Source organism: Balaenoptera borealis, assembly GCF_965194805.1.
Source record: "Balaenoptera borealis genome assembly, chromosome: 21".
NCBI classification, from domain to species: Eukaryota; Metazoa; Chordata; class Mammalia; order Artiodactyla; family Balaenopteridae; genus Balaenoptera; species Balaenoptera borealis.
In genome coordinates, this window is record NC_138880.1 from 2979388 (window position 1) to 3000523 (window position 21136).

General features: G+C 41.3%; 1 protein-coding gene across 10 annotated transcripts in view; it reads left to right on the plus strand.

Moving 5' to 3' along the window:
* Positions 1-21136, plus strand: part of PSD3 (pleckstrin and Sec7 domain containing 3) — a 568569-nt gene that overhangs the window by 145184 nt on the left and 402249 nt on the right. For 8 of the 10 annotated variants that reach the window (XR_014239045.1, XR_014239046.1, XM_082374831.1 and 5 more), the window contains one exon: positions 350-458. The exons of the other annotated variants lie outside the window; for them this stretch is intronic. Coding sequence is in view for 5 of the 8 variants with exons in the window: in XM_082374831.1 (XP_082230957.1) it covers positions 350-458 (109 nt within the window). In the remaining 3 variants the exon portion in view is untranslated. The remainder of the gene's footprint in view (positions 1-349; positions 459-21136) is intronic. 10 annotated transcript variants of the gene reach the window in all.

Here is a 21136-nt window from a genome sequence, read left to right on the forward strand (position 1 = left end):
GAAAATGATGTGTCTAAAAATAAAATACAGTTTTCTTATTGCAAAATAACATATACTTAATTTTTAGAAATTCTACCATAATTCTGCCCTCCAATCAAGCCAAACTTTTCATATTTTTCATGTTCCCCTATAGATGTTTATATGTTTATCTTTCTATATAGTTGTAATCTTGCTGTGATCATCTTGTATTCTGATTTATGTTATGATTTTTATGTTTCATTTTTAATGGCTGTATAGCATTCTATCAAGTAGAAATGTCATAACCATTCTCTTGTTGGTTGATTTGCTTTATGATGTATTTTTTATGATGTACTTTTAATGATGTCTTTGTTTTGCTCTAATTTTGCAGGCAGAGACATTTGTTTGGGTTAACAGTGCATCAGCACATTCCCAGAGTGTTGCCAAGGCCAAATATGAATTTTTATTTGGCAGATCTGAAGAGAAAACTCCAGATACTAGTAAGTGTTTCCCTACCTTCCTCTTTCAGGTAACAGATAGGAAGTGCTATTGAAATTTCAAATCTCAGAAGCTGAGAATTCTTCAAATCAAGAAGTGACTTGAAATTACCTAAAACAGGCTATTAGAATCACATCCTGTATTTCTGAGTTCTACACCTTAGGAAGATGTAGAATTATTAGTGAATAATTAAAGCAAACAGGTTTCACAGAGGTAGGAAGGCAGTGGTGCGGATGGAGAAAAGGTACTCAATCAGCAGGAGATAAAGGCCATAGGAGTCTTGGGAGTCAGGCAGAGAAGGGTACTGAATGTGGTTAAGAGCCTTGGCTCTTTAGCTAGGCTTCTTGAGCGTCAATTCTGGCCTTGTAACTTATGAGATGCGTGACCTTGAGTAAGTTGTCCAAGCTATTTTTGCCTCAGTTTTCTCATCTGTAAAATGGGCTTATAGTGATACATGTCTCAGAAATCTTTTGAGGATTAGGTAGATTGACATATGTAAGGATCTCAAAACCGTACTTGGCATGTAATAAATGCTATGGAAGTGTTTGCTGCCATTATTATTTATTGTGATCATCATCATCATCATATTCCTGACCTTTGAAGCTGACATTTAGAAAAAGTACAATCCTGACTCTCCTCAACTCCATCGCTGATTTCTGACACTGATTTCTGTTTTGGGTAGACAAGGAATCTGACCTAATGTATTGATAGCTGTTGTTCAGTTGAAGAAGTCAAATGCTAACTATTCATTTTGCTTTACGTGTTAGATGGGATTATATATAATGGGCTCCCTAATACCTGGGGCTAGCAAGAATGCAGTGTATATCAATAATTCCTTTTACCTTAATAATGAATATTTATTAGATATTTCAGTAGTTGGGGACTCTTAATGAAGTATAAAACAGCTAAATTATTTTAAAAAAATCATTCTGCTTTTATTATGTAGCATAAATACCTAACATTCTAGGCTTGAGATTTGGGGCACTTAGTCATTTATTCACTTTGTCACAGGGAGTACTGACTGTCATCACCCCAAGACTGTGTAAAACTCCTCCTTGGCATAGCCTTAACTTTGTGATTTTGTGCTAATTAAGCTGTTTTTAACTTTGATAAAACATGATTTTTACTTCACTATATAGAGATACTATCAAATGTCTACACAGTCCTTTGACTTATTGGTGGGTGAGTTTGGGTCTACCTTACTCATAGGTTTTGTAGTTTTCCAAGTGTACCTGAGGCAAATCAGAATGACATTTTAAACCTCCTGTTCCTTATTTGCCTTGGTAAAAATGGTTGGTATTATTTATTTCTAGTGTGATGTTATTCTGCAGGTGTGTAAGTGTGCATGCATTTATTAAACAAATCAATTTGATGAACACTTATTATGTGCTAGTCACCTGTGCTGGGCACTGTCATGGTACAAAGAAGTAGAAGACAGTCCTTGCCACCTGGGGGCTAATTCTTTGGTCAGAGAGAGGGAATGATCACTTTCAGCTGTGCTGGTGATGGCTTCATGGAGGAGGTGAAAGTTGCACTTTTCTTAAAGAATGACTAGTATTCTGATTAATCGAGTTTTGGGGAGGGCATTTCAGACTGAGGGAAGGGTATGAGCAAGGGTGTGGTGGCAGAAAATACAAATTGTTTGGAGAACAGGGAGGAAACTGCCCAGGTTGGTTTGCAAAGCATATCTGTGAGAGATAGGTTTAGAAAGATAACCATTTAGAAAGGGGCAGAATCATGGAGGGTGAAGAGTGTGCATTTTAATTTAGGTATGCAGAGATGAAGTGCTAGGTACTGTTTTTGTTTTTAATTTATTTATTTATTTTATTTTTTTATTGGGGTATAGTTGCTTTACAATGTTGTGTTAGTTTCTGCTGTAAAACGAAGTGAATCAACTATATGTATATATATATCCCCTCCCTCTTGGACCTCCCTCAACAACCCCCAATCCCACCCATCTAGATCAGCACAGAGCACTAAGTGGAGCTCCCTGCGCTATACAGCAGGTTCCCACTAGCTATCTGTTTTACACATGCTAGTGTATACATGTCAATCCTAATCTCCCAATTCATCCCACCCCCACTTCCCTCCCCCCCCGCCCCTCCCGCCTGTGTCCACACGTTTGTTCTCTACGTCTGTGTCTCTATTCCTGCCCTGCAGATAGGTTCATCTGTACCATTTTTCTAGATTCCACATGTATGCGTTAATATACAATAATTGTTTTTCTCTTTATGACATACTTCACTCTGTATGACAGTCTCTGGGTCCATCCACGTCTCTGCAAATGACTCAGTTTCATTCCTTTTTATGACTGAGTAATATTCCATTGTATATATGTACCACATCTTCTATATCCATTCGTCCGTTGATGGACATTTAGGTTGCTTCCATGACCTGAGTATTGTAAATAGTGCTGCAATGAATATTGGGGTGCATATGTCTTTCTGAATTATGGTTTTTTCAGGGTATATGCCCAGTAGTGGGATTGCTGGGTCATATGGTAATTCTATTTTTAGTTTTTTAAGGAACCTCCATACTGTTCTCCATAGTGGCTGTATCAATTTACATTCCCACCAACAGTGCAAGAGGGTTCCTTTTCTGCACACCCCCTCCAGCATTTATTCTTTGTAGATTTTTTGATGATGGCCATTCTGACCCGTGTGAGGTGATACCTCATTGTAGTTTTGATTTGCATTTCTCTAATAATTGCTAATAATAATTGCTAATAATTAGCAGTGTTGAGCATCTTTTCACATGCCTCTTGGCCATCTGTATGTCTTTTTTGAGAAATGTCTCTTTAGGTCTTCTGCCCATTTTTTGATTGAGTTGTTTGTTTTTTTGATATTGAGCTGCAGGAGCTGTTGGTATATTTTGGAGATTAATCCCTTGTCAGTTGCTTTGTTTGCAAATATTTTCTCCCATTCTAAGGGTTGTCTTTTTCACCTCGTTTATGGTCTTCTTTGCTGTACAAAAGCTTTTAAGTGTAATTAGGTCCCATTTGTTTATTTTTGTTTTTATTTTCATTACTCTAGGAGGTGGGTCAAAAAAGATCCTGCTGTGATTTATGTCAAAGGGTGTTCTGCCTATGTTTTCCTCTAAGAGTTTTATAGTGTCTGGCCTTACATTTAGGTCTTTAATCCATTTTGAGTTTATTTTTGTGTATGGTGTTAGGAAGTGTTCTAATTTCATTCTTTTACATGTAGCTGTCCAGCTTTCCCAGCACCACTTATTGAAGAGACTGTCTTTTCTCCATCGTCTATCTTTGCCTCCTTTGTCATAGATTAGTTGACCGTAGGTGTGTGGGTTTATCTCTGGGCTTTCTATCCTGTCCCATTGATCTATATTTCCGTTTTTGTGCCAGTACTGTGTTGATTACTGTAGCTTTGTAGTATAGTCTGAAGTCAGGGAGCCTGATTCCTCTAGCTCTGTTTTTCTTTCTCAAGATTGCTTGGCTGTTTGGAGTCTTTTGTGTTTCCACACAAATTGTAAAATCTTTTGTTCTAATTCTATGAAAAATGCCATTGGTAATTTGATAGGGATTGCACTGAATCTGTAGATTGCTTTGGGTAGTATAGTCATTTTCACAATATTGATTCTTCCAATCCAAGAACATGGTATATCTCTCCATCTGTTTGTATCACCTTTAATTTCTTTCATCAGTGTCTTATAGTTTTCTGCATACAGGTCTTTTGTCTCCCTAGGTAGGTTTATTCTTAGGTATTTTATTCTTTTTGTTGCCATGGTAGATGGGATTGTTTTCTTACTGATTTTTTGTTGTTAGTGTATAGGACTGCAAGAGATTTTTGTGCATTAAATTTGTATCCTTCAACATTAATTGATTAGCTCTAGTAGTTTTCTGGTGGCATCTTTAGGATTTTCTCTGTATAGTATCATGTCATCTGCAAACAGTGAGAGTTTTACTTCTTCTTTTCCAATTTGTATTCCTTTTATTTCTTTTTCTTCTCTGATTGCTGTGGCTAGGACTTCCAAAACTATGTTAAATAATAGTGGTGAGAGTGGACATCCTTGTTCCTGATCTTAGAGGAAATGCTCTCAGTTTTTCACCATTGAGATTGATATTTGCTGTGGGTTTGTCGTATATGGCCTTTATTATGTTGAAGTAGGTTCCCTCTGTGCCCACTTCTGGAGAGTTTTTATCATAAATGGGCGTTGAATTTTGTCTTAAAGCTTTTTTCTGCATCTATTGAGATGATCATGTGGTTTTTTTTTTCTTTAATTTGTTAATATGGTGTATCACATTGATTGATTTGCTTATATTGAAGAATCCTTGCAATCCTTGCATTCCTAGGATAAATCCCACTTGATCGTGGTATATGATCCTTTAATGTGTTGTTGGATTCTGTTTGCTAGTAATTTTTTGAGGATTTTGGCATCTATGTTTATCTGATATTGGTGTGTAATTTTCGTTTTTTTGTGATATCTTTGTCTGGTTTTGGTAGCAGGGTGATGGTGGTCTCGTAGAACCAAGTTTAGGAGTGTTCCTCCCTCTGCAAATTTTGGGAAGAATTTGAGAAGGATGGGTGTTAGCTCTTCTCTAAATGTTTGATAGAATTCACCTGTGAAGCCACCTGGTCCTGGACTTTTGTTTCTTGGAAGATTTTAAATTACAGTTTCAATTTCATTACTTGTGATTGGTCTGTTTATATTTTCTATTTCTTCCTGGTTCAGTCTTAGAAGTTGTACCTGTCCAAGAATTTTTTCATTTCTTCCAGGTTGTCCATTTTATTGGCATATAGTTGTTTGTAGTAGTCTGTTATGATCCTTTGTATTTCTGCGGTGTCATTTGTAGTTTCTCCTTTTTCATTTCTAATTTTATGGATTTGAGTCCTCCTTTTTCTACTTGATGAGTCTGGCTAAAGGTTTATCAGTTTTGTGTATCTTCTCAAAGAACCAGTTTAGTTTTATTGATCTTTGGTATTGTTTTCTTCATTTCTATTTCATTTATTTCTGCTCTGATCCTTATTTCTTTCCTTCTACTAATTTTGGGTTTTCTTTGTTCTTCTTTCTCTAGTTGCTTTAGGTGTTAGGTTAGATTGTTTATTTGAGGTTCTTCTTGTTTCTTGAGGTGAGATTGAATTGCTATAAAGTTCCCTCTTAGAACTGCTTTTGCTGCATCCCATAGGTTTTTGGGTCATCGTGTTGTCGTTGTCATTTGTTTCTGTGTGTTGTTTTATTTCCTCTTTGATTTCTTCAGTGATCTCTTCGTTAGTAACATTTGTTTAGACTCCATGTGTTTGTGTTTTTTACAGTTTTTCCCTGTAATTGATTTCTTTTTTTAAAAAAAAAAAATTTATCTATCTATTTATTTATTTATTTATTTTTGGTTGCGCTGGGTCTTCATTGCTGCATGTGGGCTTTCTCTTGATGCAGTGAGCGGGAGCTACTCTTTGTTGCGAGCTGCAACTCTGCACGGGTGTCTCATTGCAGTGCCTTCTCTTATTGTGGAGCACAGGTTCTAGGCTCGTGGACTTCAGTAGTTGTGGCACGTGGGCTCAGTAGTTGTGGCTCGCCGGCTCTAGAGCGCAGGCTCAGTAGCTGTGGCAGACAGGCTTAATTACTCTGCGGCAAGTGGGATCTTCCTGGATCAGGGATCAAACCCATGACCCCTGCATTGGCAGGTGGATTCTTAACCACTGCATCACCAGGGAAGTCCCTGTAATTGATTTCTAATCTCATAGCTTTGTGGTCGGAAAAGATGCTTGATATGGTTTCAGTTTTCTTAAATTTACTGAGGCTTGATTTGTGACCCCAAGATGTGATCTATCCTGGAGAATATTCTGTATGCACTTGAGAAGAAAGTGTACTCTGCTGCTTTCGGATGGAACGTCCTATAAATATCAATTAAGTCTGTCTGGTCTGTTGTGTCATTTAAAGCTTGTGTTACCTTGTTGAATTTCTGTCTGGATGATCTATTCATTGGTGTAAGTGGGGGGTTAAAAGTCCCCCACTATTACTGTGTTACTGTCAATTTCCCCTTTTAAGCCTTATGTATTGAGGCACTCCTATGTTGGGTGCATAAATATTTATAATTATTATGTCTTCTTCTTGGATTGATCCCTTGATCATTATGTAGTGTTCTTCCTTGTCTCTTGTAAAACATTCTTTATTTTAAAGTCTATTTTATCTGATATGAGTATTGGTACTCCAGCTTTCTCTTGATTTCCATTTGCATGGAATATCTTTTTCCGTCTTCTCAGTTTCAGTCTGTGTATGTGTCTCTAGGTCTGAAGTGGGTCTTTTATAGACAGCATATATACTGTCTTGTATATATGGGTCTTGTTTTTGTATTCATTCAGCCAATCTGTATCTTTTGATTGGAGCATTTAATCCATTTACATTTAATGTAATTATCGATATCTATGTTACTATTACCATTTTCTTTATTGTTTTGGGTTTGTTTTTGTAGGTCTTTTTCTTTTCTTGTGTTTCCTGCCTAGAGAAGTTCCTTTAGCATTTGTTGTAAAGCTGGTTTGGTGGTGCTGAATTCTCTTAGCTTTTCCTTGTCTGTAAAGCTTTGGATTTCTCTGTCAAATCTGAATGAGATCCTTGCTGGGTAGAGTAATCTTGGCTGTATGTTCTTGTCTTTCATCACTTTAGGTATATCCTGCCACTGCCTTCTAGCCTGCAGAGTTTCTACTGAAAAATCAGCTGATAACCTTATGGGGATTCCTTTATATGTTATTTTTTGTTTTTCCCTTGCAGCTTTTAATATTTTTTCTTTGAATTTAATTTTTGTTAGTTTGATTAATATGTGTCTCGCCGTGTTTCCCCTAGGGCTTATCATGTATGGGACTCTCTGCACTTCCTTGACTTGGGTGACTATTTCCCATGTTAGGGAAGTTTTTGACTATAATCTCATCAAATATTTTTTCAGACCCTTTCTCTTTCTCTTCTTCTTCTGGGACCCCTATAATTCGAATGTTGGTGTGTTTAATGTTGTCCCGGATGTCTGTGAGAATGTCCTCATTTCTTTTCATTCTTTTTTCTTTATTCTACTCCTCGGCAGTTATTTCCACCATTCTATCTTCCAGCTCATTTATTCGTTCTTCTCCCTCAGTTATTCTGCTATTGATTCCGTGTAGTACCTTTTTCATTTTAGTTACTGTGTTGTTCATCATTGTTGGTTCTTTAGTTCTTCTACGTCCTTGTTAAACATTTCTTGTATTTTCTTGATCCGTGCCTCCATTCTATTTTTGAGATTTTGGATCATCTTTACTATCATTACTGTGAATTCTTTTTCAGGTAGGTTGCCTATTTCCTCTTCATTTATTTGGTCTTGTAGGTTTTTACCTTGCTTCTTTGGCTGTAACATATTTTTTTGTCATTTTATTTTTCTTTTGATTGGTGGGGCTGTTTTCCTGTCTTGCTGGTTGTTTGGCTTGAGGTGTCCAGCACTGGAGTTTGCAGGCAGTTGTGTGGAGCTGGGTCTTGGTGCCGAGATGAGGACCTCTGGGAGACCTCACACTGATTAATATTCCCTGGGACCTGAAGTTCTCTGTTAGTACACTGGCTTAGACTTGGTGCTCCCACCACAGGAGCTCAGGCCAGACGCCTGGCCTGAGAACCAAGACCCTGTAAGCTGTACAGTGCAGAAAAAAAAAAAAACAAAAAAAAAACACAACAACAAACAGAAAAGAGCAGAACAATAACAAAAAATAAAAAATAGAATTAGAAAAATTAAAAATATATTGGAAAAAATAATAAAAATGAAACAACAAAACAGAACCACAACAGCAAAAGCAAAAAAAAAAAGAAAAAAGAAAATAAAGAAAAAAATAAGAGATAAAACAAGTAAAAAAATAAAATATTCCCTGGTGCCTCCTCTATCAGTGTCCTTCTCCTGATTGTGAACTACAGCCAACCCCCACCTCCCCAGTGGGCCCTCCAAGACCTCTAGGTAGGTCTCTGGACTCACTACGTCAGCCCTGCGTCTGCGTGTGCTCCTCTCACCAGCATCTGTTCCTGGAGCTGGCCTGGAGCACATGTGCCCATGCAGGCCAGCTGGGGCACAGGTGTTCACAGGCACACCCACAGGGGCTGGAGGAGGCCTTGGAGGGGGGCAGCGTTTGGCCCACCTGGACCCACGTGGCCAGAGGAGGCTTTGTCGGGGTGGGCCTCAGACCTGGGATCCACGCAGTCGGCAGAGGCTTTGGCCGGGGCCACTCAGGTCCGCAACTCATGCAGCCGGAAGAGGCCTTGTGTTGGGGGCTCAGGCCCAGGACTCGTGCAGCTGGAAGAGTCCTTGGTGGGGGGGAGGAATTCAGGCCCAGGAACTGTGCCACCAGGAGAGGCCTTGGCGGGGGCAGGGGTTCAGGCCCGGGGTCCCAGCAGGCTCATGGGGGCCCGAGGGGCTGGGGGAGGTGCTGGCCGCGTTACCCTCCAGTCCCCTGATTCCGTGAAGGTCCCTCTCCTTCCCTGCTGATCCTCTTGCTATGAGTGGGTGCCTCCGAGCATGGGAACCTCTCCCCTCCCCCAGCTCCCCCCCAGGGGTGCCAGTCCCGTCCCACCTCCACTTTTCTTCCCCCCCTCCTCCCCTCCCACGTCCTACCTGGTCGAGTGGGGATTTCTCCCATCCTCTTAGGGGTCCAAGGTCCCCCACCAGTGCCTAGTTGGTGCCCTTTTTGTGAGGAGATGCGAACTCTGTCTTCCTACTCCGCCATCTTGACTCCACCGTTCTTGTTGTTTTTCTAACGCTCCAGCCTGGAGTAACTGTATTTCTCCAGGTACCATTTTAGAGAGATAAATCAAGATGGGTTGATCTGGAAATTGGAAGGGGCAACAGAAGTTGTTGCTTATCATAAGAGGGGTGTAAGATGCAAGTTTATATTGATTTTTGGAAAGTACTTTTTTTAAAAAAATCTTTACAAAGAAATGATGGCACATTTTTATCATTTCAAAAATACTCTTGAAGTTTCTTTATACTGACCATTCATCTATTGTCAAAACACTGCCCAAACTCAGAAGACCATAGAGAAAGGTAGTAGAGAGACTAGGACAGTGTTTTTATTTGAATTTGATTGATAGGCATACCTCTTTCCACTTGTTTTTGTTTTTCCAAGTGAATTAAATACGTGACTGAAACTGTCTAAGTGCTCCAGAAACGGCCTGCTGGAGAAACGGAAATGCTGACATTGCGTTTTGAATGCGTCCCCAGTAATATTCAGGTGGTAGCCTCTTAGTAATGCAGCCAAATCAGTGGAGGTCAGTTGACTCATGACCCCAGTTACGCCCAAGGAAAGTGTCGCTGCTCTAGGGACAGGAGGCTTAGGCTTTGCCTCTCAGTGGGGACTTAACATGGGCTGCGGCTGGGAGGTTCTAGGGAAGACAGTTCAAGATGGTTTGCAAAGTGTTGCTTATTGCAGGGGTTTTGAATCTGTGACAGAGTTTGGGGGTGTTGGATGGGGTATGGCAGAACATGAGAACAGAGGAAAGAGTCCCTTGACTGGGAATTAAGATCTGGATTCTGTGATCTGTTCATCAATATAGTGAAAGAGGTGACTTTGCTTCTCTCTATTCCCTGCTGCTTTCTGGGAGCTGTTGCAGCTTTCAGGAGCTCTTCAAGGGCAAGTCCGTAGTTGGTAATTGCTGAGAAGCTTTGAGCTAGTGTGGCATCAATTGTGCTGTGACTTAATGAGGAGCGGGGAGGCGAGTTACCAGAGGTTCCCCTCTTCCATTCTGATCAGCCGTTGGAATATTTGTGGAGCTGCATTGAACTACAGAGAGATAAAAAAGAGGTGCCACAGGAGCCCACCTGGGGCCACCTGTGAAGCAACACCTCCCAGACTTGCCCCTTGCCCCTCGTTTTCTCTCCTGGCTGTTGCACTGAGGCTGCTGGCTTCTCTCAGCTAGTCAGATGGCGTCTACTCTAACAGGAGGAGGCTTCATTTTGGGGAAGTACATTCTTTGAAGTGTCCCTAAGGCAGTATCAGATGGCTGAGGTTGGTATGTCTTTGGGGGGAAAATCCAGAGGGAAGAAATGCTTGAGAAAGTCTTTGAAGAAGAGTGAGACTGTTCCTTGGCTTGTGGGGAGGACACATGACTTGTGGAAGCGTGTGAGGGAGCGAAGGGCCCGTGGTATCCTGAGAAGGGGAACTGACTTCTCGTATTAGCTCTTGGAAGTTTACAGAATCTCACTCCTACCTTCTCTACTGATTTTTAAACTTTGAGATAAGTAGGTAAGGAAATAAGCTTCAGCAGTATTGAAGAAATTGTCCAAGGGCATGTAGTGTAGATGCTTTCAAGTCAGGTGGAGGCCAGGGAAGAGGTGGGGGGTTGGCGGTTGATGAACTGGTTTTCCAGAGCTCTGATGGGCAGAGTCACTCGTGTGGAATTAAAGCCCCAGCCTGCAACCCAGATGGGGTAGACGTCCAAGTGTATTGTCTCGTGACACCTGGAAACTGACACAAACGTGCTGGGCTGGTGAAACGCCACAAGTTACTGCTGAAGTACATGCAAAACCGCCCAGAGGGGCCCTTTCACAGCTCAGGACATAGAAGACTCTCATATTAATGAATAAATCAGTGACCCTAAAATGGACAAGCTCACAATAAAGTGGTATAAACTGCAAAAAGGAAGGAGCTTCCATGGGAGGGAAGGTCAGCATACACAGCAAGCAGGGAAATCAAGACCCACAGAGCCAGAGATAGTAGAATATTCTGAAACTATAATAGGTTTGTTTAAAAGATAAAAGAGGGAACCATTATGATAAAAGAGGAAAGTATGAAGTAGAGAACATGCATATATGAACAAAAAAAATAACTTATAGAAAATGAAAAATATAAATAGGGAAATTTAGAAAAGCACAATGGTTGGGTTAATTTTACTTTTGGTGGGGGCTGATGAACTTTTTTCTGATCCCTGCTTTTTTTTTTTTTTTTTTTCCCTGCTTTTCAAATGTTATCTGCAGAAAAGTGAAAAGAAGGAAAAAAACGAGCATTCGTAATTCCAAGCAATATGTTCTCATCTTGGCAAAGCTTACTTCCGATTTTTTTCTGTTTGTCTGTTCCATCCCCCAAAGGCACGTTTCTTTGTTATTCTGTAAACATACAGACGGTTACTCTTTGCCAGGCATTGTTCTAGGTCTCGGGGTAGAGTGTTGAACAAAACTAAAATCCTGGTTTGACAAATTGCTTAACAAAGATTGTTCCAATTCCAAGTCTCCTCTATGGTACAGGTGTCACCTCCTCTTCCTCATATTACTGTCTGAGACAAAGCACCGCACCGCATTTAATAGGGGAAAATGCACTGGTTAGGTTTTATTCCCCCAGATGTAGGCATTTATTTTTTATTTTAAATATGAATTTTATTTTAAATATGAATATGAATTTTAAGTTTTTATTATCAAAATAATATGTATAATCTGAGAAATATAACCGTTACTAAAGTATGCATGGCCCATGTGCGGGTCCCCCTCCTCGCTTTCTTCCCCTAGTGACAATGACTTTTGACTGTTGCTGTTTTCTTCTACTCTTTTTCCTTCTACTTTTGCTTTTTTTTTTTTAAGCTTTAATGGTAGTTGCCTTATAGATAATATGCTTGCACCTGTATTTCTTACTTATTCAAAAAAAGTATTCTATAATAAAAATGAGGAATTTGGCTCACTTTCACCGCCTCCCCCGCCGGGTCCACAGGTTGTATTCTTGCTTTTAGTTTTTTATTTGGTTACATTAGGGTTGTTAAATCTCAGGACACTCTTGTGTAAGATGAGAATGCAGCACCCCTGCAGCCCGCCTAGCTTTCCTTCCCCTGACTCGGCCTCCTTGCGTCTCACCTTTACTTTTACAAGGCTGGAGGCATTTATATACTGTTCTGTAACTACAGGATAGCAAAATCTTTTGTGCTTTTACTACAGATTGATTCTGAAAATTCAAAACCTGGCATCAGCATTTACAGCGTGCAGAATCCAGGTGGTGTAGTTGGAGCTGAAGTGAAAGAGAAGCGAGTCCTATGTCCATGACCTCTGCTGCTCAAGGGGTGATACAGTCAAGGAGAGCAGAGAGGAGAGGGAGTGAGGTTAACTGTATTATTTGTAACAGGCAGTTTGTTTTCATCTTGAAGGCTTTCTTAGAGCCTTCTGACAACCTGTTCTCAGTTGTGCCGTAAGTTTCTAGGCCTCTGTACAGCTGTTCCCCTTTGACTTTGACAGAAATTTTCACTGCATTCTTGATTAGATGTACTGTATCTTGGATTACATGCCTCATTCTTGGAATCTTTTTTTTTTTTCTAGAGTATATCTATCCTTTAGTAATACTTCCTGAGAGGTTCTGGGGTTGGTAACATTCCTAAAGCTTTGTATGTCTGGAAACGACCATTTTGTTTGTATGCTTCATTGCTCATCCCCCTGCAACTGAGTCTAGATCCAGCTCAGTTCCCTTCAGAATTCTGAAGGCGACCCCGCTTTCCTTGGCATCCACTGATCCTGATGTGACTCTGAGGCTTGCTTCCTTGTGCGGGACCTGCTCTCTCTAGACACTTTTGAGGTCTCCTCACGTCAGCCCTCTGAACTATCAGGAGGGACACATCGTTAATTGTTCTTTCTGTGCACTTGGTGAGCCCTTTGGGTCATACCTTAGCTCTGGAAATATATGTTCTATTTTTTTTTATTATTATTTCCCCTCCATTAAAAAAAAATGCTTTTTACTTCTAAAATTCCTGTTCTTTTTTTTTTTTTTTTTTAAAGCAGCTGTTGAAAGCTGAGGAGCAGGATTTGACTTTTTTGAGATCAACTTTGGAACAGCACTGCAACAGTGCATTTCAATTAGAATAGAGAGCTTTTATCTCCAGAAACTTGTGGCACCAAATGTAATTGAGGTCAAACTTTTTAATGTACATATCAGCTATCAAGGCTTTGTTTAAGATTTTCTTCTTCATGTGTTTTTTATTGGAGAGCTAGTCTTTCCTTGACGTACAGAACTCTTTGAGTGCCATGAGGGTGTTTTAGAGTAAATTTGGGTCCTCAAGATGGGTCCCTGAGAAGAATTTTTCATTTTCAGGTGTAAGAACTACTTTTTTTTTTCCTGTTTTTTAAATTTTTTTTATTTTTCCCCTTTCCTTTCATTGGCGGCGCCGCGTGGCTTGCAGGGTCTCATTTCCCTGACCAGGGATTGAACCCTGGCCACATCAGTGAAAAGACCAGAATCCTCACCACTAGGCCACCAGGGAGCTCCCAGAACTACTTTAGAAAGTCTGCTTTTAGCAGAGCCTCCCTTCACCATTCCTAAATCAACTATCCAGTCTTAAGTTTCCTTTTATTTTTAGGTAGGAGGTATCTTTTCCCTTTTATTTTGTAAAGGAGAGGTCATATACTGGCATCTTGCATGCATGTTTTATTTGACCTGGCCAATGTTTTAATGAAAAATTGAGCTAACCTGAAAAAAACATTGGGGGATTTCATGTAAAAATCCAGACTTCAAGCTTCTGTGGGGAAATCTGGGGTGCACCACCGTGTGCGTGTTGCAGCTGGCCCTAGATAGAACTCAAGTGCTGCAGGCTCCTACTTTGCCTGCTTTCCGTTTGTGTTACCTCCTGAAGCTTGTAGGCATTTGGGCTTACGGTCTCTGCTTTAAAGTCGTACTAGTGTATGGCTTGTTATTTTGACACGTTTTCCAGTAATGATTCTCATTATGTCCTGCTTTGCAACCCTGACTAGCATCCAAAGGTGGATATATCATGAAGTATGCCTGGGACCTTTCCAAGGCCTGCTGAGGCCTAGCAATTTTTTCTTCTTTCGCTTAAAGAGAGCATCCCAAATTTCGTAAGTTTCAGGAGCCACAAAACTGGATCTGCCCCTGCCAGCATGAGAACCACCTGTAGACCTTTTAAAATAAAAAAGATTCTTGGGCCCACCTTCTCCAGGCCTATGCAATCAGAATCTGTGGGCAAGGGACCCAAGCATCTCTCAGTTTTTAGGCAGCTCCCCAGGGGATGATTATGATGCACATACAGGCTTAAGAACTTCTGTATTTAAAAAGGTAATTACCTGAGCTATTTGTAAACTATTTTAATACTAACAGGATTCATTGTGGGATCCTTTAATACATTTGAACTATAGTTTGATGTATTTTACTGACATTCGAAACTGAAGTGCTTAGGAACCACTCCCAGCTGAAGATCAATCAGATAAGTTAAGAGGACATCTCTGAAATTAAAATTGTGATGTCAGTACGAAAACATGATTTGATTGTTAAAAAAATAGTGTGCATTATTAGTTTTTCAGGAATTTATGAGGTTCCTATATCTGTGATGTTTATCCACTCATGTGGAATTTCACCGGCAATTTCTGTTATGCTAGTAGTCACGTAAATATTTGCTTTGGAAAACATTATTGTATAGGTAGAATCAGGCAGAGATTCTGGAGTCATTATAATGAAGATACAGCAGACAAGGGGATATGATATTGCAGCCTGATACAAGTGCCTCTGCTCTTATTGCTTGGGCAGGTTGAATGCTTGTTTTAAAGCAGTGGTTTTGGAAATTTGTGGAGATGATTTTGATTGTTACAGTGACTGGGGGTGAGGCCTGGCTACTGGCCTTTAATGGGTAAGTGCCAGGGAGGCAAGGCATCCTGTAGGGCATGGGCTAGTACTGCACAAGGAAGAATTGTCCCAAGTGCTCACGACTTCGAGTGTCCTGTTGGACATTCTCGTAGGGGAAGAACATGTTTCTAACGATCTGGACATAGGATATGTAACCAAAAGGTTTTTCCTGTCATTTTAAATATCAGTGAATTTTCTAGAACTATAACTACCATGTGAATCAGGGGAAGATTCTACTTCTTTTTGTTTGGAAATTTACGAAAAATTGTTCACCATTTCAAAAGTCATTACCACAAGGTAATGACTGTGCTGTTGAGTTGTCAGTTCAACACACCTGCGGTCTGTGCTTGAGCCTAGCTTTCAGGGTGAGGCTGCATGTAGGTACAACCTGAGCACATACGTCATGAGGAGCATTTTAATTCTGTTTCTCCTTTGTGTTACGTTTAGTAAACCACTGAAAGTACACCTTTAGTAAGTCATGATATTGGTTTTTTTTTTTTTTTTTTTGATATTGATTGTTTTGATTTTTATATTTAGCTTTGAATTTCACTTCAGGATAATAAAGGAGACATTGCCAAATATTTGTTGTGAAAAGGTATTTTTGCTCTTAAAAAGTTGAGAATTGCTGTTTTAAAGCAATGGCTCTTAACCAACAGTGCACATCACATTGACCTGTGGATGTTTTGAAAATGATCATTGTGAACCTCCCCTGGAAGTACTAATTTAATGGTTTTCTAGGAAATTCTAGGAACTCTACAAACCTTTTCCAGTTCATGGCATACTTAGAAAATGATATTCTTCATATCGCACACTAGGGTGAATGAAAGCAGCTGCTTCAGGCTGCAGGTGACCATCTGGGGATCCTGGCAGCTCCCCCCCTGCCCTGCCAGCAGAGATGTATTGACACTTTGGAAGCTTGGGATGCTTATTAAAAATGCAGATTTTTCTTTTCACAATGTATATGTATATCAGATCATCACCTCATACACTTTAAATTCTTAGAGTTTTATTTGTCAGTTATACCTCAGTAAAGCTGAAAAAACAATGTGGCCTCTTGCACCTCACCCCAGTAATTCTGATTTTGGTGTGTGACCCAGAAATCTACTGTGATGAGCTCCCCCAGGTGATTCAGACCAGCAGTCTGCTTGGAGGGGTAGGTGCGGCAGCCGTGCGTGGTCTGAGGGACGCAGAACAGGAGAGGCCAGGCTCCTTCCTGAGGACCTGTGAGGTGATGGTCAGAGATTTCTGGGAGAGAGTGGGGAAGTGAGACCCCTGCTGCATCATGAGAGCAGTCGCCTTGTTGGAAACAGTGGAGGAAACACTGCTGAGAAGCCCAGGGAGAGCTCCCCCGGTGCTCCTTTCACGTGAGGGAGCTCTGAGGGAGCTGAGCACATCGACAGGTGAAGAACAGACCCACTCTAGGTACTCTTCAGATGTCGGGAAGAAAGGGGCAGATGCTAACATATTTTGAGAGCTAAAACCTCTATTTTTAGAAAGGAGAATGGAGAAGATTGTAGAGACTGGTGAGTTTAAGGATGATCTTTAGCCAAATTTTAGAGGATTATTAGAAGTACAGGAGAGTAGGAGTCCTCCCCAGGTGAGAGCTGGCGCTGGGGTGGAAAGGACGAGAGGTGGGAATGGGGGCAGGGGTAGGGCGCTGAGGTGATAGGTCTTCTGAGGGGGAGGGACTTGGTTGGGTTGGTGGAACTGAAAGTTGTGGAGGGTAGCTGGAAACCCACATGTTATTAACGTTATTAACATTCCCTAAATGGATGTTATTGGAACACAGTTAGGGAAATGCTGATGTACTAGCAACAGGCCTGGGCAAACAATCTAGAGGCCTGGGTTTTCATTTATGTCAGGTAGCAGATGCCACAACTTGCTTCAAGATGAGTGAAGGCACTGCTGAGGGTATTTACTTTTTCAGTATACAGCGAATACCTGTAGTTGCTAGGCTGGAGGTGTGGAGATAACAGTGTACAGTGTGACTGCGAAGGCTGGTTGGGGAAACAGACAAGTAATGTGATGGTTCTAACATTATGTGATTCCTGCTACAGTAGAAATAAAAACAGGGAGCTTTGGGAGGCTGGGACAGCTTCCCAGGAGAGATGATTATCTGAGCAGAGTTTTTGAGGTTCAGGTGGAATGGGTGCTGGCAAGACCGATGTTTCAGACAGTGGAAGAAGTATATGTAAAGCTGTGGTGCTGTGAAAACCATGGGTTGTTCAGAACAGCTGGTGTCAATGGGGGTAGAGGGTGGGTGTGAGGGAGAAGCCTCGGGCCAGGCAAGGGCCAGGCTGTGCACAGTGTTATGTGCCCTGCTAAGGAGTATGTGTTTCATTGGATTTTTTAAAATAATGGATTGATTCTTTATATTTGGGATTTAGGGAATCAGTCTGAAAGCAGTGTGGAGATTGGATTGCAGTTATGGAGAGGTGAGATTGGAAGCAGTGTGCCTTGTTAGGAAGGTGCGCGTGCGCACACACATGCACACACGCACGTACGCACACACAGCGCACACATGCACATGGGCACACACACACGCACACGCAGCGCACACACGCTCACATGCGTGTGCACACACACCCCTGTGGCTTAAAGAAAATACAAGTTTACTCTTCTCTTCCGTGGAAGGAATCCAAACAGATGATAGAGAGCTCGGACGGTGGTTCTACAGTGTCAAATGAGCCACACTCCTGGGGCTATTTGGTCTGCCATCCTTTAAACATTTCTCATCTTCTAATGTGGTTGGTTGAGTTCCAGCCAATTCCCCAGAGCACAGAGGAGGAAGAGGGCAATCAGAAAGGCAAAGGGGCATGTGCCATCTGTACTTTAAGGATATTTTGGAGAATATCCTTACCACAGAACATTTTCAGTTACAGCTCATTGCTTATAGTGTGGTGCCATGGAAAATGCAGAAAATGTAATCTTTAGCTATGTTCCCTGCTAAAAATTGGGAGTTCTGTTTGTAAGGAAGGGGAGGTGGGCAGTGGGCTCAGACCACCTGTGTGATTGCCACAGAGAGTGGTACAGGGATGCAAGGGGCTCATGATGATGATGGGGCTGAGGCAGCGGCAACAGGGAAGAAGGCAGAGTGCAGAGAGGGAGGTGCTGCTCTCGGCACCTGATTGGGTGTGGAAAGGAGGAAAGAGGGAGGCACTGAGGGTGGTTCTGCTTTGGGCAGCTGGTTGGATGGTGGTGCCTTTCAACAAGGTACAGGTTGGAAGGAGGAGCAGGTTTGGGGGTGGTAAGGAGAATGGTGACAGCCCAGTATGCTGGGTTTGGGACACTGGCACATTCATGTGGGGATGTCCAGTGGGCAGGGGGTGTGTGGGTCTCCTACAGGGAGAAGAGACTTTGGAAGTGGATGCATTGCCCAGGGAACATGTGCACCATGGGAAGACTGCAAGTGGCACCTTGAAGAAGATAAATATTTAAAGGGTGTTTAAAAGGAATTCAGCAGGATCAGCCAGGGAGATAGAAGGAAAAGCAGAACAGAAAGATATTGGGAAATAAGAGGGAAAAGATTGTAATAAGAAGGGAATAATTGGGCCCAGTAAATAAAGGCTGAAGTGTCTAGCAATTAAGAGGTGATTGAATGCAGTAAAATAGAGAAATAGATGTTTGTGTGTTTAGGTATCTCTGTCTTTATGTATCAGATACGGGTGTGTGTATATGTGTAAAGTTGTTTAGATCAACAGCATGATCCAAAATGATATTGACTGTCAAAATCACTCAGGGTAGATGGCTGCTGAGCTGGTCTCTAGGAGTGGAGTCTGCATATCCTGTGCCCCCTCTTCCCCCTTGGCAGCCCACTTTGGGTTTTTGTCATTGTGATAGGACAGTAACTAGGCCTCTCAAGCTAAAATTCTGTATATATATATATATATTTTTTTTTTTAATTTTTAATTTTATTTATTTATTTATTTATTTATGGCTGTGTTGGGTCTTCATTTCTGTGTGAGGGCTTTCTCCAGTTGCGGCAAGTGGGGGCCACTCTTCATCGCGGTGCGTGGGCCTCTCCCGTTGCAGAGTACAGGCTCCAGACGCGCAGGCTCAGTAGTTGTGGCTCACGGGCTCTAGAGCACAGGCTCAGTAGTTGTGGTGCACGGGCCTAGTTGCTCCGTGGCATGTGGGATCTTCCCAGACCAGGGCTCGAACCCGTGTCCCCTGCATTGGCAGGCAGATTCTCAACCACTGCACCACCAGGGAAGCCCAAAATTCTGTATATATTTATTGCTAAGTGAGAATGTTTTTTAATGGGCAGAGAGGGGTAGATATTTAATACAAGGACTAGTGTGCCTTGAGAAACATGAAATGGTTTAAAAAATGTGATGAAATTAGGGTCCCAGCTGCCACTGTTCATCCCCTTCTTTGAGTTTTAGCATCAGGCTGTGAGTGAGGATGGGGGACTGCTTAGGACTGCAGCGGCCTTGGTCAGGTGGAGCTGGACGTGATGATTTCTTTTTTTTTTTTTTTTAATTTATTTTTGGCTGTGTTGGGTCTTTGTTGCTGCGCGTGGGCTTTCTCTAGTTGCGTCGAGCGGGGGCTACTCTTCTTTGCGGTGCGCGGGCTTCTCATTGCGTTGGCTTCTCTTGTTGCGGAGCACGGGCTCTAGGCGCGTGGGCTTCAGTAGTTGTGGCATGCGGGTTCAGTAGTTGTGGCTCGCGGGCTCTAGAGCGCAGGCTCAGTAGTCGTGGCGCACAGGCTTAGTTGCTCCGTGGCAAGTGGGATCTTCCCGGACCAGGGCTCGAACCCATGTCCCCTGCATTGGCAGGCGGATTCCGAACTACTGCGCCACCAGGGAAGTCCCAACATGATGATTTTTTTGTTCCTTTTAGGACAGTCCTATGTCTAAAGGTATGACAAGTTCACAGGCACAAGTGATTTTGAAAGGTGTACTGTTTTTTATGATATCATTTTAACCTGATTTACAGATACCTAATGACAGATTTCTGCGTTTTCCTTCAGTAAGTATATATATGTTTTTTTCCTGAAAGCTTGGAAAGAAATTATTGGGTTGGCCAAATCGAATTTTTTTTGTACAAAATTCTGTTTAGGTTCTGCTGATAGTTAGACAACACTTCCCTCTGGTGGACGGAGTGTGCAACACTTTTTTAGTAGCGGTTCTCAAATTGTCAAGTGCTGTTTCCTTTTCCTGCTACACATTTCTTTTACATTTGTTTTGGAGGTCAATTAATATACTTTTGTTCTTTCTGCTTACTCTAATCTGAAGGTTTATAAAAATTCCAGTGGTGTACAAGTATGCCTTAAATCTGTGATACTTTAATCTCATTATGATGTTATGAAATTAAAGATTTGGAATTTTCATGGCAAAAACATTCATGTTGTTGAAATAGAAATGTTAACCACACCAGTTAACCAGTTAACTGGTATGGTTAATGTTAACCATACCAGTTATTTGTCACTGGTATTTATTTTAGAAATGTTAACAGACATATGTTCTGTACTCTCAGATGGACATTTTGGTATGCCTCTGATAATTGCAATGCTTGAATATAAGATGCATTAAAATAATATATGAAAGCTAGTCTGGAGTGTTCTTTTTTCTCATACGTAAATTTTGCAGAAACTTCTGAAGAAGTCACTACTGTTGTAATAATTGAAAGACTAATGTGGAAGGTCCTAAATTGGCTGTTTCTTAACTGATAGTTTTTTAGTTGTTGCATTTGTTTGTCCTGTGTTAAATTATGGCTGACAAAGTGAGTGGGATATTTTTATTAATTTTTTGGTTCAATCCTGAGTTCTCTGTTTATTTTATATGTGTATACACACACACACTTACTACATAACAGATACTCTGCTAGGAAATTTTTATGTTAGCTATTCTTTAGACCTCAGAAGAGTCCTCTGATGCTAGGTCACCAGTAAGGTTTAAATAATTTAACCTCAGGTTACATAGCAAGTAAATCGTGGAACTGGCATGTCCACTCGAGTGTGACTTCAGAGCCCAAGTCTTCCCACCACATCCTACAGCATCACAAAGAATTAGAGTGAGATGCCACTGTACCCCAATTGCCAGCCTACTAACTTCAGATGAAAGTGGGCTGTAATTCTGACTTGGTCATTAATCGGTAGTATGATATTGAGTAATTGTTTGACTT